This window comes from Candoia aspera, chromosome 2 (assembly GCF_035149785.1).
Source record: "Candoia aspera isolate rCanAsp1 chromosome 2, rCanAsp1.hap2, whole genome shotgun sequence".
In the NCBI taxonomy this organism is placed as follows: Eukaryota; Metazoa; Chordata; class Lepidosauria; order Squamata; family Boidae; genus Candoia; species Candoia aspera.
The window spans coordinates 178,972,417-178,999,019 of NC_086154.1; the positions used below are offsets into that span (position 1 = coordinate 178,972,417).

The 26,603-nt window shown below is 40.4% G+C and overlaps 1 protein-coding gene across 1 annotated transcript; it reads left to right on the forward strand.

Annotated features, from left to right (window-relative positions):
* Positions 1-2,531: 2,531 nt before the first annotated feature.
* SNX30 (sorting nexin family member 30) lies at positions 2,532-24,570 on the forward strand. The gene is made up of 9 exons (XM_063294980.1): positions 2,532-3,067; positions 12,667-12,855; positions 15,346-15,456; positions 16,573-16,731; positions 17,208-17,403; positions 17,811-18,010; positions 22,035-22,121; positions 23,210-23,362; positions 24,188-24,570. Exons 1-9 carry the CDS (start codon positions 2,897-2,899, stop codon positions 24,245-24,247), a joined length of 1,326 nt encoding a protein of 441 aa, XP_063151050.1. The 5' UTR covers positions 2,532-2,896; the 3' UTR covers positions 24,248-24,570.
* Positions 24,571-26,603: the final 2,033 nt, after the last annotated feature.

The window sequence follows — 26,603 nt, forward strand, 5'->3', positions numbered from 1 at the left end:
CTTTGGAGCCTTTTTGGAATTGAGCAGCACATAAATTGCAATAATAAGTAACACATGAAAATTGAAAAGATTAGGGAAAAAACAAGAAACCTCTGAATACAGAAATGGGATGGAATGGACCTAAGACTGGTTTTGCTCACTTTCCTGTTTTTAACAATTTTGGTCTTTGCTTTAGGCATAACTGAGAAGAGCGTGCACAGGTGTGCATACCTGATGGCTTTTAAGAATATCATATAGTAAGATATTTTAGGGCAACATTAAATCATGTTATAAATTGTTCTTGTTGCTCACACCATTCTACAATTCTAGAGCCCAGGATCAGTGTGAGCACAGAAGCACACAAACAGAGGAATTCAAATTGATGTCCTTCAGTGCTGTCATGACAATCGTGGATGAGGTGTCGTCATATTCGGATGAATCACAGGCCACCCAAGACAGAAATGAAACCAAACCACCCCATGGGCCTAAAAAACAAGCTGAACCTAGCTAAAGGAAGTAAAAAGCAGCGAATGCAGTCTCTCTATATATATTTTAAATTTAAAGAATTTAAATTGTCTTTTTATTGTTCTTATATATGTAATGTAAAATAATAGATAGAACTTTATTTAAATAATAGTGTAATTCAACTTCTAAAGTAATTGTTGTCATCCTAATAAATGTGTCTGATTTTTATTTTATTTTTTCTTTTGGTATACATTTATTATTCCAAGTTATATAGCCACCCACCTCATACCTATGACCTTGGGCTTACAAACAGTTAAAACAATATAAAAAACCCAAATTATGCAACAGTTTGAAACAATAAAAAACCAAAATGTTTTGTATATAGTCAGGACTGTTGCTGTGTTCTTTGGATGCTTGAAGGCAGATCGCTGAATATTGTGTTTAAACATTTTTTTTCTTCTCCCCAGAAGTCCTCTGACAAAAAAATTGAATAAATTATTTGAACTGAAGGGAAGTTACCTATAACAGGGCACCTGCTTAGCTTCTGAGGCCAATCAAGGTCACGTACCATGGATTTCAGACATTTTCCTTAGTCTGCCCCACTGAAGTAGAGATGGGGCAGATATGTTAATTTGTTCTACATAGGCCCATTTTATATTTTAAAAGTATGTTACCTCCACTCTTGTTATGGACCTGGAGGAGAGTTGATTTTATCCTGATGGACCCCTTTTCCAAGGTTCCTCCTTTTAGGAACAAAAGCTGCCATCTATAAGGTTGAACTTCCTGATGCATGTTGATCAGTCCACCTGGGGAGTTCTTCCTTTTTCCCCAAACACCTCTCTCACATATAAAAAATAAGGCAGAGCTTTGATCGCATGGTTACAGCTGCCATGTGGATTTTTTTTTGACCCCCCCCCCACCCTGCTGTTGCCTCTGCATCATACATGTCCTAATTCCCTGTCCCTTTTTCATGGGCTGGTTTGAGGATTAAATAAGGCCCTTACTAATCAACTTTTATGGAAGTTCAGGTGATATTTTGTTCCATTCAGATTTTGGAAGAGATTGAGATATTCTGTTCAACTGCCATTGCTGTCTGTTGCTTAACATTAGTCCTTTCTGCTCAATATAGTATCTTGTTCCAATTTTGTTGGAAAAGCCAATATTGTGGCTTTTCTAAAAAATAAAAACAAATCTACATCCATGGCATTTTCTTGACTGTGTTATAGAAGTGGCTTACCACTGCTTTCTTCATGGATGCTTTTTGACTTCCCAGTGCAGTCAACAGCCTTGCAAATCTCAGGTGGTCTCTTACCCAGTCTTGGCCAGACTCAACCCTGATTAGTTTCTGAGCTCAACCAACATCAACTTTCTGAAGCACATGCAGATGTGGATAATTCAATTTATAAATGGGGCACCTTATTCTATAGGCAATTACTTGTCATCATCATCATTAGTTACTCTTTTTGGCCTGTTTTGAGACCTTATGGTCTGGCAGCTTACCCACACATACAAAAGTGTGTCATGTGCAGATTTTTACAGGGACAGAAGGGAGAAATTTCTGGGATTGGTTTTAGTTGGAGTTGGCCATCCTACAGTGAAAAGGTGGGGAAGAGGGTATTATACATTCTTCATATACATATTTACCTACTTTTCTTCCTTAACCCAAAACTCCTTTTTGACTATGGCAGATGTGACTTTTTAGAATTTTTAAGGCAATTCTCTTGATAGTCTATAATGAGCTGTTCCCTCTCCTGGGCTAAGCCCTTCAGATGGACTGAGGTGACCCTCCTATCCCTACCAGCCAATGCTGTCTGGAAATGATGAGACTGGTAGCCCAAGGAGCTGCACCCCGAGAGCTTGGGGAAGGCTGGCAAACCGCGTACAAGGTGGTGTTCGTGCCCCGGCTGGCTTATTATCCAACGACCGCCGCGCAGTCGGGCCAGACGACGAAAGCATCCAAACAGCCCCAGCGCAAGCGTGGGTGGGCGGACGCGTCTGCGAAGGGCAGGGCTCCATTAGGAACGCACAGCAGACCGCGGGGAGGGAGGCGGCCCGGGGCTGAGCGCGGAGGCGACGAGGCGCGAAGGAGCCGCAGCTGCGGCAGGTCCCCTCCTCCGCCTATGGCCGCCCGCTCTCAGCCGAGGGCGGAGTCTCCCCGGGTGAAATTGCTCTGGGTGCCGCCGCCGCGTTGTATCTTCTGCGACTTCGCTAAGCGAGGGAGGGAGAGTTTCCTGCCTCCGGGAGGCAGGTGGTGACGGCGCTCCCGCTGCAAAGCCCCAGCCGAGGCCGCGAAGCTGCCGGTCCCGTTCCGCCCCTCCTCCCGCCGGCGGCGGAGAAGCGGGGGCGGTTTCCAGAGGCTGCGGCCCCGGCTGCGACCGTGCGGCCTCTGACCAGCGGCGAGCCTTTCGGAGGCTCCCCTTTGGCTTCCGCTCGCGCCTGCTCCGCCTCCACCATGTCTGTAGCGGGGGATGGCGGGGCGGGGACTCCCAAGGCGCTCCCTTCGTCTGGACCCAAATCCCTGCGGGACATAGCGCACCCGCTGGCCGCCTCCAGCAGCGAGGAGCTCAGCGCGGACCTTACGCCCAGCCCGGATCTGCAGCTGCCTCGCAGTATCGCCGACAAGGTAGGGCGGTAGCCCTTTTCCTAGGGCCTCCGGGTGGGGGACGGGAGGGCGCAGAAGTCCGCAGCGGCTTATGAAGGCTCGAGCGGCCGGTTCCGTGCTTGCGACTCTATTGTGTGTTGGCAAGGGGCGCCGAGCAACGCAAACGCTTAGAGGGGGTTAGCTACTTGCCACCTGAGCCAGAATGGTGGGAATCCTGTTCTTGGACAGCTGGCTGGCTGATGGTTTTCTCCTCGTGGCAGCCTCTTTGTCGAGTGCGGAGTAAAGTTCTGTGAAGATCGGGATTCGTCTTTTATTTGTGTTGCCGCTAGTTTAGTGGCCTTCTGAAAGCGTAATGCATGCTGGTGGAGCTGTGAAGGGAGTGACTATAAAACATCAGTATTCAGATGTGTCGTGGGATTCACGAATCTTTGGCGTTGGGGCAGCGCTCTGTTTCGCTGTCAAACTTGCCCTGGTCTCATAGATGCAGGCTGTGTTGTAAACTGCAAGTGTGGTGAGGCAATCTCTGTATCAGGCCCTTTTAGGAGCCAATTAATGTCACTTAAAGGGTGACATAAATCGGTTGTTTGTATTCTTTTGAGTTATTTGTCACGTTTTTCAAGGCCAGCCCTCACCCACCAGCTTCAATTAAAGGATAATTGTGTAGTTGATAAAAGGATGCTTGACACACTGCTATTTTTGTTTTGAAGGAGAGGGTGCAAGTTAGGTGAGGAAAGGTAAACAACAAAGTAGAGTCTGGAGTAAAGAAAAAAGGAGTAATCTTTCTTTCCTCCCCTGGTCTTAATTTAAGCTTCACTTCCACTGAAGGGGCAGGAAGCTGTGAAGCCAAAAGAAGGTAGTAGCAACTCATACCTTTCTCTCACTTGACTTTGCTGTGTGCTGCAACAAGGAGAATTGGGTCTCTGTGCCATGCAGTAATTCTTCCTCCTCATCTCCCCCCACCCCCAGTATGGTCAGTCAAGAGAGGCAGTAGTTGATTTTTGATTGAGCATTTGCTGCTTCTATGCTTCTTTCATTCAGTAGTTCTGATGGAGCAATGGACCTGTTGCCATCTGCAGCTATTCCCCTACACCTTCCTTTCTGTAAAGTTTTGTTCATCTCTTCTCTTTGTGTAATAGAGCAGGAAGGATTGGGCTGATCAGTCAGCAGATGGTGAGAGAATAAAAGGAGATGCTGCTCTGCTTACTAGCCCTCTCCCACTGAGGGGGAGTAAGCACAGAGTGATTACTCCTTGAAGAAGCAGCTGCTACTCCACTTGCTCACTTGCCCTCCCTCATTAGTGAAAGTGCATGTGAGGATGATGTCATTGCATCTTCTTTGCCAAAACGAGGCAAACGGACCAGCAGAAATCGTTCTAAACAGTATTCTGCTTCTCATTCCCCAGGGTGCCTAGAGAAGGTTTAAGGACAGCCATTCTGTCTTTTTTCTGTGCTTCAGTGGTGGACTGTAGTTTAGTAATAGTCTTGTGAATAGCTTAACATAAAAGATTTGGAAAGGTAGACAGCAGTCATGTATTGCACTAAGTCAAGTAGTGTATTTTATTTGGTTCAGTGTGTTATGTGGACTGAGCTCTTGCAGCTTTTAAACCATGGTTTAAAGCTTAGTTCAGGTTTATTCAATAAACAAGTTAAGATTTATTCAGTAAGCCATGATTAAGAAAACCATAGTTTAATACAGTATGCAAAATTAGCAGAACCTTTATCTTGGGTACCTTGGAATACTTGGGTTGGTTGCAAATAGTATTGGGAATAGGTGCTAGAACTCAGATTACAGATTTCCTCAACCTTCCAGCCAAATTCTTTAATCATTAGGCTGGTTCTTATGCTAGTGCTAACCAATGTAGGCTTTATGTACTAAATATGGCCATAGACACTTTGTTTAGATGTTTTATCAATATCTTAGGGCTAGTGAGGTTTGTTTAATTTTGTGTGTATGAGTCCAGCCACTAGGATTTGCAAATCATGGTCCATTTGTGGTTTAACTATGATTTATTGAATAAAAATATGGTTTAGCATAATATGTACATTCAGTTTATGCTTGCATACTGGCAGATTTTCTCATAGTTAATTTCCTGGAATAAGAGCTTTTCCATATTGGTGTCTAAGTGAACAGAGAAATAATGGTGGACTGTTGGTAAAATGACTTCTGAATAATGCCATGTGAGACAATATAGGCTGATGCTTTGCCAGCCACGCTTCTTGCTTTGTCAGAGCCAATCTGAAACCATATTTGGCAACAGATGTTACTCCTTTGTAAGTTGCCTGCAATCACTAGTAATAATTATGGTTGGAAGTAAGTGCTGAGATACAGCATCACTCCTCTTCTGGTTCTTTTCCTGCCAGCCTTAAGAATAGGTCTGAATGATATTATGGCAAACTTCCTTGACCTAATTTCCACAGCTGATGGCTGCTTCCTCAGGAATGATAGCCCATATTGGTTGTGTATTTATTACAAGTATTTCCAAGGCATTATTCAGGATGTCAGTCTCCCAAAGTTGGTGATAATAAGAAAACAGCTTATAATTTCAAGCTTAATAAACAAAACCACAGTGCGAAACACAAACTATTAATTTAAACTAGGCCAGCTATAATGAAATAAAATCAGACTCAACATGTAATCAGCCAAAGAGCGAATGAATGAATGAATGACCTTAGCTGTTTAGGCAGTACTGTCAAGAGGATTGACAAGGAGCCTGGCTGCAGCATTAGTGACTGTAACAAATGAACTGAACAAGGGAGGGGTTTGTTTTGTGTTTTCTTTTTTCTTTTCAGAATTTGGAAGCTCCAGTTGAAAAAGAGAAAATCCTTTTCAAATGGGTGCATCCTTTAGTGTATGTTCAGGCCTTAAGTCATAGTCTTAATTGAAATTATTGTACACACAAGAAAATTATAGTAATTACAGAGCAGATGACTTACAACGATGACAATTCCACATGGTTTCTGCTGAGGTATCAAATACGTTTGGTGTGTGAACAGACAACAGGTCTCCATTCCTTTCACTTTGCTGATGTGAAGACGTTCCCTGAGAACCTGCCTTTCAACTTTTGTCATAAGCTAGTGCACCAAGCCTTCTATTCCTGGGGAAAGACTTTCCCCATAGATCTGCCTTCCAAATGGTCTGGACTATCACAGTTGGAAACCCTGCAGGTGTTTGGTGTTTCTGTCAAGGGGCATAGTTTAAAGTTCTTTTTTTCAAGGAGCATTTGTTCAGTATAGCCACAGTATGCTTGGTCCAGCCTAATCTTATTGCTCTTGGGGGCTATTTTGGTGTGTGAGCTTCTCTTGCTGTTTAGATAATATTGCAAACTATAGACCAAATGGAAGAAATTGTTTCTTTGCTGGGGTGGAAGAAACAGCATGGTGTGTTCACATGCTCTTATACCTTCAATTTTAATTAACAATAGAATGCTACAGGCTTAGAAGAGAGTGTCCTAAATTCTCCTCTCAAAGTCTTCAAACAAGACGTAAGTATAATTCCAGGCATTTGGTGATCCTTTGTGATAGGAAAGCTCAACTGTCACAAAAAGTCTAGGTATGTAGATGTTATAGGAAAAATATACTCTGCACATCCTAATTGGCGCATGCCAATTGCAAAGCACCTGAATAGCAATCATGCGACTGCAGGATGCTGCAACAGTTGTAAATGCAAGGATTGGTAGCAAAGCTGTTATTTACACTGTTGTAACTTCAAACAGTCGCTAAATGAGGCAGTCGGTAAACAAGGACTATCTGTAATGTTTAGGACAGTGATGGCAAACCTTTTGGGCTCGGTGTGTCAAAAATTTGGAAAATGCCTACTTGACCCTGCTGGCGTGTCACCCCCACAACAAAAAAACAATTCTTTACATATTCATTTATTTTTTAAAAAATAAAATCCAATCATGTGTGGTATGGTTTGAGTTACCAAAGAAACTGAATGAACAAAAGGCAACTCCCCCCACCCATCTGTCTCCCCACCATCTCTGCTCTTTTGGCCACCCTGCCTTGCAGGGCGGCAAGCAGCCCCAAAACTGCGTGGCTCTGGAGCTGTTTGCCACACCCCAGGAAGCCGCAGCTGCCCCAGCCCAGTCCCAGCCGCCCTTGCCACCTCTGAGAGCCCTGACCCCTGCCCTCCACCACCCCAGCTCACCTGGCTGTCGTCTTGCTCCCTCTTGCGCAAGCGGCTTCTCCAGAACCAGCTTTGTGTGAAGCCAGCAAAAGCGCACTCCTTCACTCCGAGGCGCCCCTTTGCACCAAGGCTTCACACAGGTTGCACGTGCAAGAGGGAGCCAGAATAGGGCCAGCTAAGCTGGGGCAGTGGAGGGCAGAGCGGCAGGGCTCTTGGAGGTGGCGAGGGAGGCTGTGGCTTCCTGGGGAGAATAGTTTTTGGGTGTTGGTAAATGCTGACATGTCACCCAAAATGTTGTGGCGTGTCACCTTTGACACACATGCGATGGGTTCGCTGTCACTGGTTTAGGACAAGACTGAGAAACATGTGGCCCTCTCGATGATGCTAACCCAGTTCTTAGTAGCTCCAGCCAACATAAGGGATTCTTTAAAATGTAGTTCAAATCATCTGGAAGTCCAGATTCCTCACCCTTGGTTTAGGGATTGGAGTTCCAAGAACCCTTAGAGCAGACTTCCCCAGTGGAGTCCCAACTAGGTAGGTTGAATAAGTGAGTGCTTGATTTTATTTTTTTTTAATAGTTCACAGATTCCATTGCATCAGCCTTCTCAAATAGGAGTATGCTCACTAAGAGCAAGTCACTTATGAGTTGAGAAGAATTATATATCATCTGCTGCCAGAGTGAACATCAATACTGCTTGGCTTTTAGTCTGCTGTTGTAATGTAGGTTGCTTTATCCTTTTTAGCCAACATCAATATAGAGGAAGTTGATTAACTGCAGTCTGATGCTGGTTAGTGTCCAGAGGTAAATCTATATATTTTAAGTCAACATAGATAACTTAATGATTTCCCCACCCTGTAAAATAAAAGTGTTGGTTTAGGTGACTACAAGTTTTCATTTGCAGCTTATTCTGGAGGGGGAATTTAAAAGATTCAGGGTAGCAATAATACATCAACTGTTTTAGCAAGGTATTAGCTATCACAGGATAACATGGAAACTACAATTAGTCTTATCCTCTGTAGTTGTAAATTTAAGAATGTTGAATGGTTTCAATCTGTCCATATTGAAAAGAGTGGAAATAAATATATGAGAACTTAAATCTTCTAGCTTATGCTTAATGCTACTGGTTCTCAACATCTCTTTGAGCTAGTCTAGGTTCAGAAATGATGGAGGGTTGGACCTGGGAATTCTAGGGCTGAAGAGTAGACTGGGAAGTTGAAAAATACATTGGAAAAAGGCAGATGGAAAATGTAGTTGCCAAGAAAACTGCATGGTTATACCCGTGTAGTTACTGGAAGTCAAGCTTAACTTGGTGTCTTTACCTTTTGATGTCGCTGGGGAAATGCAGCAGCAGGGGTCCGAATGCAGAAAATCCACATTCAAATTCCAAATTAGAAAAGAGGAATGTTTAGCTCATGTTGTGATGTGTAGAAATATATACGTTTCGGGTGGATATTTCTCAGGCTAATATAAACAGTCCTGATGGAAATTGAACATTTGCATAATTTCAGTATATCATATGGTACAATAATGGACACACAACATTATAAACAGACTGCGAAGATGACATAAAAGTCTGTCCTGATTGGCAAATACCCATTTAGCATAACCTGTCTTGCAGAGACAACAGAGGAAGAAGTCTGCGACGCTGTTTCTTCCCCCAATGTCCCAGGATGATTTGCAACTATTGGGATGTTCTCTCTCTCTGAGCTGCCAACCTCTGCTTCTCCCAGAAACAGGGCTCTGTCAAGATGGTCTCTTGCTGCGTTGTAGCTGTTGGTGAGGTTTTATGTAGCAGCTGTAGTTTTTAACTTTATTCAGTCTAAGAGAAGACAGAAGTGGATTAATTGTGCTCTTTAATCATTGGATGTTAAAGCATAATTAAAGGTTAAGTGAAACTTCAAGAGATTGTATTGCATTTCATGAGGTAATGGACACTCTACAAGCATTCAGTTTTGCACAGGGTTATTGTTCGGTGGTTTATTTGTGTACCTGTAACACTGGCACAGAGGTAGCAGTGCTACCAAACAAAACTTGAACAAATAGGACTTCAGATAGGAATCTGGTGCTTGGAAATTTTGTAGCACATATTCTAAAATGTCATTGAGAAGGGAGAGATATAATCCATCTTTTGTTCTTTCCCATCTTCTTTGGGGGAAAAAAGATTTGAACTCATTTCCCATTGTACTTTTTCAAGAGTTGCAGCAAGGCAGTGCTGGTATAGTCTCCAGATGTTTTCCTTGAAGAAGAGAAGTAAGTGGCTAAGAGGCTGGTTTTGGCCTGAAGTGGAGAAAAGACATTGCTTTTTTTCATTTCTGTGGAGGAAAAGAAGGCTGGCTTCTTTTCCATGAGCATGGGAAACTTCCTCATTTTCTGGAAGCACCACCCGGCTGAGGAAGGGGTGCTCACACCCCTGGTGCACTGATGGCGTTCTGCTTGAGGACAAAGTCCACTGAGAACAGGCTGCTATCTGATAGTATATTCTAACAGTAGTCACTAGCATTAAGCCTGAAGTTAAAAGTGTGGAATGAAAGTTAGGCTGGTAAAGACCATCTTATATTTATGACTGAGATGTTTCTTGCTATCTGAGAAATGCTATGCAGTATGTCAAGCACAATGATGCTAGACACTGGGTATTAAAAGAAAGTCTATGTCGATCACTAGTTAAATGGAATGATGCAGGAAATGGACATTGGAAAACAATCCCTATTAATGATGGAAGGACCTTATTCAAGAGAAGATCGCATTGCCACATAGTTTCTGCTGTTTCTTGAGAAATGAGCTACATCATTCAACAAATCAGCTAACCTCTTTGGTAGTTTATATAATGTAGTAATGAGCCAAAAAAGTCTGTGTGTGTTTGGATGGGGGGGGGGGAGATACTGGAGAATGAATACAGGAGCTACATATAAAACAAAGAAGCATAATTGTAGTTTCAATTCAAATGTGATTGGAAGGAGAAAGCTGAACATAATTTTGGGACCTGTGACCCCAAATGTATTTTGATTACTTAACCCAGAAACCAGACAGTCGTTTATGATTTCTTTATATTTGTAAAGATGTATATATTTTCAAAGGGTGAAACTGGTGGTTCCTTTCATGGCACACTAACATTTAGTTTTTAAGTAGAAAATTTTAAAAGTATGAAGTAAGATGGGGCAGAAGCTGGTGGGCTCTGTGGGAGGTGACTGTAAGCACATTAATGCTCCTGGATAGTGGTGTGTCAGGACCTCAGTGTTAATAGAAGGAATCAGTCTTAGCCTTTCTTCCATTGCTAATTATCTTCCTTTGTTAACCTTCCTTAACAGAATAAACAGATTAGCTAGCATGGAAGAAGTCAGCCCACCTAGAAGCCCGTTTCCATAGGTCTTCAATCCTCTTTAGCTTTTCCTTACCTATTTGGAGAGAGTGTCACTCAGATTAGCTGCCTGCTTTTCACATGGCAAGTGAAAAATATGGTAGAAGGTGGTTTGCATAATTAACTTAAAGCAGTTCAGATAGACTGGCGAAATAGAAAATGTCTGAATTTGTCTAAAAATAGTGATATTATTACCTAAAGAAGAGGAACTTTTTTGATTAGCAATGACATTCAGCATTCCAAAGAACAAGATAAAAATTCTGAAAGAAAAGTCGGCCTTGCAACACATCTTGCAGCATGGAGTGCTCTTCGTCATGGTGAGACATGCTGCATCCTCTTCCAGGATACTTGTTTTCACTCTACTCTTTTCCAACAAACTATCAAGATTTCATTCCTGTCACTTAATTATTATTTGGCTACCATTGGGGTCCCTCCATCCTTTATAGTATTTCTCAAAGGTTTAGCTCTATTTGGGCAGTATTTTCACATATTGTTCTTAACTCATGAGGAACCGCTTCCCTCTTGAAGTCAATCTTAACTCATGAGCAGCTTCCTTCCTCTTGAAGTCACCTTAGTTTTTCTCATTCTGCAAATCTTGAAATTCTTCTAAGCCTGTTAATGCTTTGTTTTTCTGTAGCAACAGTGCTGTACAATAGCATTTGGCAAATGAATTCAGGATAAGCATTTAGGATGTACTTTATATACTACAGTATCTGGATTTCATCTTCTCTGTAAAATAAGCAGACTGTAAGTATCATGATGGGGTAGAATGATTCCATACTTTTTTTTCCTCAACTGCATCTAACTTTTTCCTGCCGATTCTTTGCTTTACCTCGTCTGCTGCCATGAGCCTGTGTTGTTTTTAAAGTTGACAGTTACCCAAGGTTGACAGTAACGTGTAATCTCTGATGAGTAAGTAAATCTTACTCATTTCAGTTTATTTATTTAATAAAGAATTGTCCTTGCTTTTCCTTTCAGACTGTTCTTAATCCATATACAATTAGGCAATTTGTACTGGGAGGTGGAAAAATAAAACAAAAATGTTATGAGTTAAGAACTCTTCTGGTCCAGCACTGTGGGCTAAACTGGGAAGTGGAAAAAAAATGTCACAGAAGAAAACAGTGGCAAGCTACTAATGTATTACTGCCAAAAAAGCTACATGTTTGAGTTCATGAAAACCTCAGGAGTTAAGCACCACTTGCTTTACCTTTATAATGTACAGGTGGCGCTTTCAGAACAAGAATTTTTAAAACTGTCAGAAGAAAATTAAGGAGAATCAAAGACCAGAGTGGTGAAAAGCTCATGGGTTTGAGACCAGAACATTCAGTTTCCTCTCTGGACCACGCCAAACCTCTTCGACACCATGCTGTTCTGGGCACGGTTCAGAGAGCATTTCAATCAGAACATCATGACTAGGATATCTCAGATTGCTTCCAGTTTGAAGGATTAATTTTTTGAAGTCACTGAAATGCCCTTAAAATGGTGTCCCAAGAAGGCTCAGCATGGTCTGGAAGGGGAATGAAACATTCCAGAGTTCTGTGGAAAATCCTTTTCCTGAACCGGTGAAGTTTGCATATCCCTGTAAAAGATCAGAATTGCTCATTCCAATGATGCTAATCTCTGTTGATTTGCCAAACTCAGAATTTCCAGAGGCCTAGAACTGGGCATATGGAGGATGCCCAAATGCTGGAAGCCGCAAGAAAAAGAGGGAATTCTGAGCAAGAAGACATCCATAAAGGTAGAAGGCATCCTCTTTTTGGAGAGCCAACTGCAGAAAGAGCCCTCTCAGCTTCTTCGGGAGGAGTTGGAGGAGGCAGAATAAGTTGGCTTAGAAAGGAACTCCTTAGACCAGTGTTTCTCTACCTCATTCTCCTTCTAGTAAAGATAATGGTTACCTACATCACAAAATCGAGATAAGGATTACAATATAACATAAAGCACTAAACACTTGAAGGTCTATGTAAAATCTGTATAAATGCTAAATATGGTTTTTATCAGATTATACCAATATTCTCTACTATTGAATACTAATGGATTTGTGTGTGTGTGTGCATCTCTGTGCTAATTCACCTCTGTGGCTGAGCCTCAGTAACTGGTTTTTGTCCCCTCTTTCCCATGCATAATTGTGTCTTCCTCCAGGATCTCAGTTTGCCCAACGGTACTCCTGTAGATACTTCTAGTCCAGCCTCTTCCTCCTCGCTTCTTAATAGATTGCAGCTGGATGATGACTTGGATGGGGAGATGAGAGACCTCTTTGTCACTGTTGACGATCCCAAAAAGCATGTCTGTACGATGGAAACTTATATCACTTATCAGGTCACAACTAAGGTACCACAAGATAATTTGCTTTATTCAGAACATTGCTTTTACTAAGAACTTCACTCTATTTCAGGTTCCTTGAAATACAAAGTAGCAACTGGATTCCCATGCATTCTAAAAGTTTATTTGTTTCAGTATAGTATTATCAAAAACTTTAGTTTGTGTGTATATATATACTATTTATTGAAATTAGTTTTATTTAGTTTTATTAGTTTTATTGAAATATATTATAAAATTAGAAAAAATCTTACAATTTAAGGCAAACTATTGCATGCTTTTGATTTGATTTTAATATGTGCCATTTTTTGTTTATTTTTATGATATAGCTGGCTGTTAATTTTATTTTTGTTTTAACTTTATTTTTCTTTTGCATATCTTGTAAACTACCAAGACTCATAAGGTAGTGGGATATAAATTCAATAAAGTATAAATAAATAGAGATTATGACTGCAGGGGAGCTGCTAAAGTATGTGGAAATACAGAGAGATGATGGGCTTCTCTTCAGTGGAAAATTTTAAAGTGGAGGCTAAACTGCCATCTGTTTCCAAATGTTTTAGTTTGGATTCCTACATTGAGCAGATGATCTTCCACCTCTATGATTCTATATAATATTTGTAGACTAGGCCCATTTTACAAAGCCTCATATATCATTTTGATTACAGACTACAGTGCATGGGATGTTGAATACATCTGACCTCTTGAAAACATTTTTTATAGTTGTCTAAGCTTAATCCAAGTTACATTTCTATTCTGTCCCTTTCATGAATGCAAGCTATTGGTTGATGCTGTATAAGCACAGTGGTTACTGACAATGGCCAGTGATATGGAGGCTCTCTGTGTAATTTGTGTGTGTTCTTACAAGTTCCAGATGTAACTATTGTTACATAGAAAGATTTTTCCAGTGGTCCCATCTTAATTTTTGGACTCAGTTCTTTGTGTTAAGAAGCAAAATAGCTTGTCTTCTTTAAATTTTCTGAGCTGCCATTGTTGAAGCAATATTTTTTGGAAGTTGATTTCTTATGCAGGGAATTCTGTACTGCCTTGAAGCATTACCAAGAACCAATGATACGCATAAACTGCTGAATAATGTGTTCTAAGTGTATTTGTCAATTCCCCTCTGATTTGGTTGCATTCTTCTTGTAGAAGAATATAAAAGAATCTGCCTATTGGAAGCATGCAAGAGCCCCTTGCCCAGCAGGATTAACTTAGTCAACATGCACTTTTCTGCTACAAATGTGTGTTTTCCATATGCTTTATATGAAAGAACCCCCACCCTTTCACAAAATAGTTCATGAGAGGCCTTTTCTAATGAGTTGGAAAGAAGATAACCATTGATAACTGAATTCCCATTTTCAATCCCTTACTGTAATTGAATAAATATATAGTAAGAATGGGTAATCTGCAGACTGCATATAATCCCAGGCCCAGCTTTGCAGCTTCTGGTACCACCAGATGCTGTTCTGAAATTTAGTGGCAGAACTGTCATTTTGGGTAGTACATTTTGTTTCCTTTGTTTGAACAAGATCTAAAATAAATATTTTCAGTTTCTAATGAGTGTCAGCTGCCTATTAATTTTGAACATTAATAATGAAAAGGCCACTACAGCCTACACAGTTCCAAATAAGAGTGAAAATATTGGCCCCATCCCTTTGGGGACCACATAAACAGTTCCTTTCCCCATGTTTACAATCTAAAAAGATGGGACATTGAAGGAAAAAGGAGTGGGGCAGGAAAAAGGAAATAAGATTACTTGGGTAAAAGTAAAATTCAGTTCTTGGTGGCTTACATGGACATATCCATACTATGTTCTTGGCCTTCTGTGAGGACTTTTCCCCCTCTCTGGAAATTTGAGAACTGTGGCTATAGGAAAAGTCAAACAAACCACTATCCTGGAAGAAAACACTGGAAACCACTTTTGTATCATATCCAAGAAAACAAGTATGTCTCTGTAGCCACCAGGAGCTGAGCTTGACTCAAAAGAGACATTTGTGTATTGCTTGTATCTCTAGATGCGAGAACAACTTAATTTGGACTTGTATAGAAGGTACATCCTCTTAAAATCAAAAGGGTACAAAATATATTTTTTCTGACATATCAATAAAGGAATTTTTAGATTGCATAACTTGTAAAGAATCTGGTATTTGCTCACAAATTTGCTCTTGCAGAAATTAAATGTTTCTTCTCTGTGAAGATGGTTTTATTTTGGTTTACAGTGGTAGGACCATAAAACATTACACCAGACACAACCTGAAAACTCTCACAACATTGTATCTCTGTAAGTTGCCCCAGAGGGGAAGATTCAGAATTTGTTTAGTTTTCTTTTATTATTTATCCACTCAGCTTGTGGAATGCTGTACAGTTTGCTACAAGGAATCAAACAAGAACTTTGCAGCATTCAGAAAGAATGTATTTTGTTTAGGAAATGCAGATACTTAGTTTTCATACACTAGACTTCCTTGTTCTCTTAGCACTTTTTGATGTTTGTTCTTTTGTTCCTAGACCACGCGAGCTGAGTTTGACTTGCCAGAGTATTCAATGCGCCGAAGATACCAGGATTTTGATTGGCTCAGGAATAAACTGGAGGAATCTCAGCCAACTCATCTCATTCCTGTAGGTAGTAACTCAGAGCCACCAGTAGACTGTTCTTCTTTAAACAGTGTTCACCTTCCATTTTTAGAGCAGTAATGGATTCAGGGTATACCAAGATGTTAATTTTTTGTTGAACTAACTAACTTTGATATTATGATTCAGTGTATAAATGTTATAAAATTAGATTTATGCCCATAGTTTCCTAATAATTGATTTATATTTAAATTCCAGAATCTCCTTGGAAATCTTGAAGCTGCATATTTTTGATGAATATGTACAAAAGTTCCTTGGCCTGGAAACAGTCTTTGCTTGTTGTTGTTGTTGTTTATGTATCTACTCCATTTTGCATGCTCACTTTCAAATGTTACCTCATAGCACTCCCTTTTTTATAAAGTGGGTCACTAGACAAACATCTATTAGATTCACTTTGTCTGCTGGGATCTGTGGGGCTTTTAACATGCACTTTAATTCAGTTTCTGCTTTCTAACTTTAACAACCTGAAGGTGACTGAAAATTGCCACTACTAAATGAGATACAAAATACATGTTTTGGGAATACTGATGGCAAATTGTTGTCCCCATAAACATAAATGCTAATTTTCAGAAATAGAAAAAACTAATTTGCAGTTTAAGTGATCTTTTGAGGTTAGCAGCGCAAAGTAACTATATTTTATCAAATTACATGAGATTGTAGTGATAAGTTGGCAACTAATACTAGGCCATGATAACAGCCTTAAGGGCTTCTGTAGGGAACAAAATGTTCTTGAAGCAACCAGATGTTTTTGAAATAAAGCGGAAGAACAAGGAGGCTGGGGGGAGGAAGTATTGCATGCTTAACTGACTTGAGAGTCTGAGATCAGGCAAGCCTGGGGGCTTGTTAATTTCTTGTTGCCAAAGAAGATGCAGAAACTCTGATGCAAGTACTAGGGTTGGGCCCAAAGAAAAGACTCATTTTGCTAAAGAATAGGTGTATCCTGGACAGCAGAGAGAGATATCAGGTTCTAAGGTAGAATTTGATTCTCCCACGGTTACCTGGATATCAATGCAAAGATTACTATACACAAACACAGGTATAGATATATACATGCACACATATTAATATGCTTGCTTCCTGTAACTTTCTTCCTCCCCTTCCCAGCCTCTTCCAGAGAAATTTGTAGTCAAAGGAGTTGTTGACCGTTTTTCAGAAGAATTTGTTGAGACAAGGAGAAAGGCCTTGGATAAATTCTTAAAGAGGATTGCGGACCATCCAGTGCTTTCTTTCAATGAACATTTTCATGTATTTCTTACAGCCAAAGTAAGTAAATTGAATCCACATAGATTTTCTGATTTTCAAAGCATGTGATTAGAGGTGTAAGTCTTTAGAATGTGAAAGTTTCCAGGCAGCATCATAAATATATGCTGCTTCAGTTCATTAGCCAACTCTTTTGTTAAATGCTAGTTTTAGATGCTGGTAGGTGATGGGTATTGTCTTTTAGTATACAGCTTGCAGTATTTAGAACAATCAACATAAACCCAATTGAGTTTTTCAGTAGCCAAGAACACCCTCCTTCTCTTCAAACTGTTACTTCAGTTTATCTTCATTGCTTTAAAATAGCCCCGTAGATATTGGTATGAATTTTCTGCTTTTTAAAATCACCCATAAATGCCATATTTTAGCTAAGCCAATTCTATGGGATAGATGTTGTGACTGTGTTTCTTGCTCAGACAGTTCTGTGTAGATGTGTAGCTTCAGCAAAGTTGTAAGTTCATTAACCATTCTGTCAACACCAGGATCTTAACGCTTATAAAAAACAAGGAATGGCCTTGCTTACCAAGATGGGAGAATCAGTAAAATATGTCACGGGAAGCTACAAATTAAGAAGTCGACCGTTGGAGTTTGCTGCCATGGGTGACTATCTGGATACGTTTTCTCTAAAGCTGGGAACTATTGATCGAATCACACAGCGGATAATCAAGGAGGAAGTGGGTAAGAAAGACTTGTAGCTTCCCTCTTAACTCCATTTTGTTATTTTTGGGACCTTTCAAGAAACAAATGGTGAAAGGTACAGACATCCATCCTCTCTTGGGTGTAGTTTTGCTACGCTGCAAAAGGTGCTGTGTAAAAAGATTTTGGAAAGACATTTTGTGTACGTTATTAAAATGGCTAAATTCCTATGTATCTCTTCTTATTTTGTTTGCATCTTAAGATTCTGTTTTTATCCAAAATTTTCCAAGTTTGAATAGTTTCTGATGTGCTCAGCGTCTTGCCAAATGTGGACATTTCCCCCTCAAAATTAGGTTTGAATTAAAAGGAAGAAAAAAAAATCTCACAATCTTGAAATGCAGAAATCAGAATTTTCTGACCGTCATTTTTATGTATTGGATCTCCTGCAGAATATTTAGTGGAGCTCCGAGAGTATGGTCCTGTTTATTCCACCTGGAGTGCTCTAGAAACAGAGGTGTCTGAACCTCTTGAAGGAGTGTCAGCCTGCATTGGAAATTGTTGCACAGCACTTGAGGAATTGAGTGAAGATATGACTGAGGATTTCCTGCCTGTTTTACGAGAATATATCCTGTATTCAGATTCCATGAAGGTAAAGTGGAATTGCAAGGCAGATGTTTTTATGTGCCTTGGGTAGCTCTTCAGATTCCTTTCTTTGAAGGGAAAGTAACTCTGACTCATCACTTGAAATTTTACATGTATTAAAAAAAAAAAATCCCACTTCGTCCCTGAGGCTACCCTGTGTGTTTGTGCCTCTCAAATGCGAACTGACACAACAATGAATTTGAACTTTTATCGCTGGCACAGATGTAAAATTGGCTTTTGATTAATCTTGATTTCCATCGTCAGAGCTATCTTCAGAAATGTTTTTTTTCCTAGTGCAAATTTCCCTTTCTCTGTTACTTAATGTGGTTGGCACTCAATTGAGGGATGTTTATCATTAGCTAGGGTTCTTTGAAGGGACGCGGTGGCGCTGCGGGTTAAACCGCTGAGCTGTCGATCGGAAGGTCGGCGGTTCGAAACCGCGCGGCGGGGTGAGCTCCCGTTGTTAATCCCAGCTCCTGCTCACCTAGCAGTTTGAAAACATGCAAATGTGAGTAGATCAATAGGTACCGCTTCGGCGGGAAGGTAACGGCGTTCCAAGTCGTCATGCTGGCCACATGACCCGGAAGTGTCTATGACAACGCCGGCTCTAAGGCTTAGAAACGGAGATGAGCACCGCCCCCTAGAGTCGGACACGACTGGACTTTACGTCAAGGGAAACCTTTACCTTTACCTTTAGGGTTCTTTGAAACCTTGTACATGGAATCTAGCTCATGGTTTCATTCTTCAAATCCTGGAGTAGTTCAGTGCCAATCATGCTAAGGATTGGGTAGGGAGAGGTTAATGGTGTGGTCAACAAACTGCAGATGAGGGTAGAGGATCATTCCCTGCTACTTCCTCCAAAAGGCCTCGCATATCTATTCTGTGTGGTATCTCTCAGTTTTGGCTAACCATGGTTAGCAAGTGGCATATGAATTTTGCAGTGTACAACATGTGTTTTTTCTTTGAAAATCCCTGTCTTCAAAATATATATGCATGTGGGTTTTCTCCATCAGAATGGAGAGTTAAAATCCTTGCCTGCAGGGTTGTGCTGCATGTCCCATCCTTTATTTAGACTTCATGGCTAGCTACAATACAGGCACAGTAAGCCTGTTTTCTTTGACCTTAAATTTATTTTAATGTTGTTTGCATGTACCAGGTGGATGCACCCTTCACAACACATTAGGATTTGCTGTTTAAATGTAAACCAACTGTGTTTCTGGTGTATGACTTCAGTATGTAAGTTGTAGGAATTACAAGAGGGCCTGGTGGTGTAGTTTTCATGCTGACTGCTATTACATTTTTTTTAAAAAGCAGAGCAATAAGAACTCTTGTGATGAGACAGAACACACTGGGCAGAGTTAGTACAAACAGTCCCCAGTGGAATGTTTGGACTTTAGGTAAGGAGTTAGTTTTTGAATGTTATAATTGTTCATGCCAGAGTAGTTTAAAATATGTTTGAAGTACTTTCATGTGGGCAGATGCACTCAGTTGTCTTCTGCTCTGTCTTGAGAAATTGCAACTGTTTTGTGTGGTGGTTGAGAAATCTGCAATCTCTCCAATCTTTATTTTAAAAAATGACATGTCTTTTACCAATAAAACACAGCATAATATATGTTAACTTTTTTTGCTCATCATCTTGGCTAAAGAGTGATGCAACTGCTTTCTCCAGTTGTCATTCAAACTGAAAAGGAATAACTAGTATAAAGCTAACTTCTAAGGCTTATTTTTTTGAAAGGGAGCTAGTAGTGGTACAGCACATTTTTTGCAGTTCAGTTCAATTCAATTTTATTATGGTCACTGACCAGTAGAAGATACAATTCTGTGAAGATACACACATTAGCCTTAAAATATGAACCATCTGATTTAAAATAATTTTAAATTTGAATTTACATTTTTTGCATGCTAAGGACCTTGGCACCTTCAATCCCTGGCACCTTCATTTTTTTTTTTAAAAAAAATAAGGTACTAGTAAGAAAGTCTTACTGAGAAGGTTGCAAGCTGCTGTTAATACTGGGCTACATGGTCACACAATTTGACCTGAACTACTTCCTCATTTACAGGTAGTCCTTGGTTAACGACCATTCATTCAGTGACCATTCAGAGTTATAGCGGCGCTGAACAAATGGTAGTTATGACCGGTCCCTAAAGTTTCAGCCATTGCAGCTCTCCCATGGTCACGTGATCAAAGTTTGGGCACTTGGCAGCCCAGCCACAATTATAACCACAGTGACACTTCAACTCCCCCCCATCTATCTCCCCCATCTCTGCCCTTTTAGCCACCCTGCATTTCTCTGCCAGCCCTGCCAACCTGCATTCTGCTTGCCCTACCGCATGGCTGGCCCTGCCACCCCCCCAGCTGACTTTCACTGTCTTCTTCACTCCCGGCCTGGCCCTTTGCAAGACAGCTGCTGGCCATGTCAGGCCTTCTTCCTGAGGCCGCATGCAGACTTCTCCAAATCATGTGCGGCCTTCTTGAAGACAGCAAATTGACTCTGAGCATAAGGGCAAACATTGCGCAGGGCAGCCAAAAGGGCAGAGATGTGTGGGGAGATAGGTGGGTGGGAGGACTTGAAGAGGAGGCAGTCCCTTACCTTACTGTGGCTTGGGCTGGGAGGGACCGAGCCAGGAATGGTTTGGATCCAAATGGGCTCTTGCCTAAACGACCAGGTGGGATTTGATTAATGACCACAACTGGGACTGCCAGGATTGCCATTGCTAAGCAATGTGGTCACATGACATTGTGCTTTACAACTACATCGCTTAGCAATGGAAATTCCAGTCCCAATTACCATTGTTAACCAAGGAGTACCAGTACTAGGACAAGTAGCTGAAAATCCTTAGCCTAAACTGAAGTCTAACTTAATTCTGTTTAAGTTGATTTTTCAGCCCTGCAACCCATCTTGCAGAATATACAGTGTATTTGTAAAACTAGGAGGCCCCAGAATAGCATTTTAAGATGTGAATAAAGGAGGTTGATGTAAGATGTAAATAAAGGAAATAGATTTCTTGAGTTTGTGCATTTACTGGTTGCTCATCTATCACAATCTGCCTGCCCCTTTTTCAGTCTGATTTCGTAGTTGTGTGAACTGATGATTGCATATGTTGAAGCAATGTACGGCATTTAGATTGTTAATGTTTGTTGGTAGAAGGCATGATTAGAGACGATGTGACCATGGGTGTAGCCACATAGAACTGTCTTTCTATGAATGGGATAAGTGTTTGAGTTAAGCCTTATCTATACATTGATCTGAACCCATCAGGCTCAAATGGTGAGGGAGACCTAGCTGTGCACATTGCTGTCTGTTCTCTGTATCTTCTTTGCCTTTTGTCTCCCTTCGGTCTTAGGCTTTGTCCTCTTAAGTGATGGAGGTTGGAATGCAGTTTTTGCTCCTATATTGCTGAAGTGAGGCAGCACTGACTCTAAGCATAAGAGCCAATTTGTAATTTTCAAACTGTATTGGAGTGCTCTAAAATGGGGCGGGGGGGAGAAGAAACTTAATTGAGTTCCCCGTGTTCCATAAATAAGCAGTGTCCTGAATCACCTAAAGCGTTGTCCTGACCTACTCCCTTAAGGGCTCTGTTTGAATTTCAGGAAATCAGGAGTGAGGGGTGAGCAAAGCATGTGGTTATAGGGTGCAGAACTGGGATGGGTGGCTCTGTCCACCTATCAGCTTAGCTTTTAGGCTATGCAAAGGCACCATTCTTTAAGGTCATTCCAGACTCAATGACTTCACTTTACTGCTGTTGATCACCCCTTTGTTTCTCAAACCTGTACTGAACTACATGGAACAGATGCAATGTTCTGTTGCAAAATAAAAGAAGGCAATGCATTCTTTTTCCTCCCTCCCTCCCCCTCAGGGCCTTATTATTTCCCCGAATCCCACTGGTTTCAAATGGATTGTGCTTGGCATCACTACGTAGAAAATAAGAACTAGAAGGATGGAAGCTTACCTGTAGCAGAGAAAGATGTCATTGGTTTTTACGGTTCCTTTAATTATTGTAGCACCTCTTTCTCTCTCCTCCACTCTTAGAATGTGTTGAAGAAAAGAGATCAAGTTCAAGCAGAATATGAAGCCAAGCTAGAAGCTGTGGTCCTCAAGAGAGAAGACCGCCCCAAGGTTTGCTTTTGGGAGAAGCACTTAAACAATGTGGTCTGTTCAATCGTTTTTTATTTTACTGAAGCTTTCATTTTTTTTTTCCTATTCATTGAGTAGTGGCATCTTGTTTCCATTCAATACCAGTACTATTGAACTGAGGTTAAGATATGGGTCAGGTTTGTGAAAGAAGGTATTTTGAACAACATGCAAATATTCTTACAAAATACAGTATCTCAAGTCTATTTAGTTATGGATAGTATTATAAGTAAATAGAAATTTTTATGCATACAAATAGTTGAGGCATTTATGGGGCTTGAAGTACAGGAGAGGGTGGGTTATTGCCTTCATATCTTATCTATAGACATTCCAAAGTCATAACATCTGGCTGCTTGCTGCCAAAGTGATTTGTAGGTCTGATGAAACATACAGCTCTTTCCTTCAGTTTATTTCTGATAGGTGTTTGAGTCTGCTATGTTGCTGTGGCTGCTACTGCTCCTTTCTTCTTGCACAAGAACATACAGGCATTTTTTTTAAAAAAAATCAGTGCTATTTTGTGGAAGGATTATTAGTTGCTTGCCTTGGGAGTAAGTTTCACTGGATTTAACTTACCCAATTCTGTGTGCAGGAGCTTGAAAACCTCTCCTAGGACAGCATCCTAGGAGTAACTCCATTTTGTTCTCTGAACAATCTCAGGTTGAAAGAAAAATTCACTCAAGGCTACCCAGTGTACTTCAGAGCTGTGCTGGGAAATTTATATCCATGCACTTTGGTAAAAATCCAACACCTTGTCTGGTACACTATCCTTAACTTACAATTTCTTGATATCTATATAGCTAAGAAAGGAAAAAGGCCCATAGTATAAAAGACCCTCATTCATACTTTGTATTTGACCATTGTATAGCTGGCAACCATAGTGAGTAATGACTTGAATATACAGATAGAGTGAATAGTATTAGTAGAACTTTTATGAACTCCGCAGCAATCATTAATTGATGTATTTGTGAGAAATCTGAGGGTATTTCTGTTTCTTTTCAGTGGGAGGCATCATTTTACAACTAAAAAGCTTTCAGAAGTTATTTCCACAGCACTGCTTCCTTTTTGGTTTCCAGGTGCCCACAGATGTTGAAAAATGTCAAGACCGGGTAGAGTGCTTCAATGCTGACCTGAAGGCTGACATGGACAGATGGCAGAGCAACAAGCGGCAAGATTTTAGGCAGCTGTTAATGGGGATGGCAGATAAAAACATTCAATATTATGAGAAGGTAATGCTCTAAATTTGCTACTAAATGCAGGAAAACAATTGAATGTAATTTACTAATTTGCTGATGCCGGTTGAGTACAAAGCTGATGCAAAATGCTTTAGAATGGCTCTCTCTTTCTTCCTGAGTACTATAATCTTGTTAAAGCTTAAGTTGTTTTACACTGCCACTGATGAGGCCGAATCCTGTCTGTATAGATAAAGCATGGAATTACAGGTGTAGTTTGCCAGTAAGTGACGGCGGTGGTGTAGGCTGACCTTGTATGCCATGGACTAGGCTAGCTGTAAATTCTGAGAACTGTCCTTCCAACACATCTGGAAGACATCAGGTTGTAGAAGGTTGCCAAAAGCTATTCAGAAGCATTTGCAAAGCCACTGTTAAATCTGCTGTGGGTAGGCCCTTGCAGAGTTACATGCTAACACTGGTCGAGAGGAGACACACCCATGTCAAAGTGATCAAGATCTGCTAGTCAGTATTGGCATTGCTGGGCCACCCAATCCATTTGTACGTACAGCTGTAGGTCAGCTGTATATAAAAAAGCATTTTTTTCATTTTATGTAAGTTTCGATACTTCGTTTTCTTGAAGAACTTCGCAGCTCAAGCATTACTGTGTGCTGTTGCTGCTGTAAAGGTGTATATCATTTTTAAAATGGCAGAGGTAATTTATGTGTTGGAAATGCAGATATTGATAAAATTCTTTGACCCACAAGTTGTATTATTTAAGGACACTTCAGTTTTAAATGACATAATTATAAGACCAGAATGTATGGCTATTTGATTTAAAATATTACTAATGCATTGTTTTATCTGTTTTTTTGGTTCAAATAGTGCCTTACGGCGTGGGAATCTATTATACCACTATTGCAAGATAAGACCGAGACCAAATAAGTTGCAGCTCTTCCCAAATTTCTTCCCTGTACCATGGACATTGACCAAATGCCCAGACCCACTACCACTAATTGTACTGAAGATTTACTATACACGATGGTGTAAGATTTTTTCCTCCTGGAGGAACACCATGTGTGCTAATTCTTGAACTGTACATTTTTTGCCACTTTTTAACCAAACCATCTTGAACTTTCTTACTCTGTGAACTTCGGATGATGGAAGTTAAAACAAGAGCACTTTTTCTTCTTGGACCACTTTATATTGAATTAAATTGATGAATGGAACACTAAAATCATATTAAAAATAAAGACTCTTAAATGCAAGGTGCCAACTTAGCATCTTTATTGCCCTTCCTTTTTATAGGATAAGGTATGTTGATCATGGAAGAACAGCAGTTGCATCTTCAGACTGCCTTGGTTTTGCTCCCCTTGATGTATAGAAAGGGAATATGGCTGTTGTAAGATACATGCTGGATTCTGCAGCATCTCTTTAACATGAGCTTTTTATGCAGAGTTGGAAAGATTTAATTTAATGTTGAGACAGGAGTTGCTATGGTCTCCTTAGAGACAATATATTGGAAATGTATAGAATATTTGTAAAATAATATTTCTAACCAACCTATGGATATGGTGCATAGTCTGTCTTCAGCTTTGGGATGGTAGGGGAAAGAAACTCGTATGACTCCCAAGTCTGTACCCAGTATTGTTTGTGTCTTTTTCCTTTAAAAACTAATGAAAAGCCAGGTAAGTTCTTGATTTCTCAAAACGTTTGCTTTATGTGTATGGTAAAATTCTTTTTATGTCATGCCTCAGCTTATGCCACACTTTTCATTTTCACATAAGCTTATTTTTTTACCGTGGGAATCATTGTCAAAACGAATTAGTAAAAGGTATTTAAGCAAGCAGATAGTAACTATGTATGTAGTTTCTTTTACTGACCAACTCTGAAATAAATTCTTAACATGTTTAAGAAATCTGGAGGGAAATTATTGCTTTTCCCTACTAAATGGATCAGCTTAGCATTTCAAGCACTTCTGATATTGCCTTTGTTTTTGTTTTCAGTTCCACATGTATGTATTTTGGGGCATTTTGTGGTCATTGTACCCTTGAAAGGTAGAAGTACAACCAAAATGGACCCTTGAGCCAACATATTTTGCTCCATTTATTTTATAAAAATTCCTTGGCTGAATGCTTTTTCTTATACAATAGCCATAAAAAAACCCAAAAGTGTAAGATTTGAGAGTAATGTTTTGCTCAAAAGCAAAAATAATTACATTGAATTAAATCTGACTTTATTCTTGTATGACATTTTGTGAAATAGAGCCTACATCATTAGGTGCACCTGATAACTTGGACCATAGTCTCTGAAAAATTTCTGCCTTCCCGCAGCTTTGTATCTTCCAGACCAGTTGGGCTACAGTTCCTGTCCTCAAGCAATGTTGGTTGTACTTGTTGGGCTGATAAAAGTTATAGTTATACACAGTACATAATCCACCAGGTTAGGGGAAAGTAGCTTAAGTAATGCTTTAAGGTACTTTAAAACACTTTGATGGTTGGTTGCCGAACAGACTAACATGGTTTTGTGAATGTGGCTTTATAGTTAGTAACAGCTATAATGCTGTTAAACTAGCAATTTTATGTTTTCCCTATCACCTACCATCATTGAGTGTTTACACGGCTGGTATTCTAATAGTTTACAGTGCAGAAAGAACATATTTAAGCTTTGGTTATATTTTTCTCACTTTTAATAGTTTGCACGCCAGTCTCTCAAACGTCTTGTTAACTTGAAAGGAAATTGAAAAGCTGTGTCAGGAGAATTTCTGGAAGTGAACGTCTGAACGTCCCCAAAGTGATCCTACAGTTTCTAGAGCTGGTGAAACTTGAGGCTAAATTAATTAGTAAAGTCAGTAACTGACAATAATGTATGTTTTTGTATGTTAATTCTGGCACATTTCTGGTGGTACATCTCAAATATGACACTTGTCTAGTTAGGAATGTTCATCTGCCCTAATAACCTTAGATGAATGGTTTCCCTTGACATGAAGTCCAGTCATGTCCGACTCTAGGGGGCGGTGTTCATCTCCGTTTCAAAGCCGAAGAGTCGGCGTTTGTCCGTAGACACTTCGTGGTCATGTGGCCGGCATGACTAAACGGAATGCCATTACCTGCCCACCGAAGCGGTACCTGTTAATCTACTCACATTTGCATGTTTTCGAACTGCTAGGTTGGCAGGAGCTGGGACTAGCAACGGGAGCTCACCCCGTCACGCGGATTCGAACCACCGACCTTCCGATCAGCAAGCTCAGCAGCTCAGCGGTTTAACCCGCAGAGCCACCGTGCCCCTTACTTTAGATGAA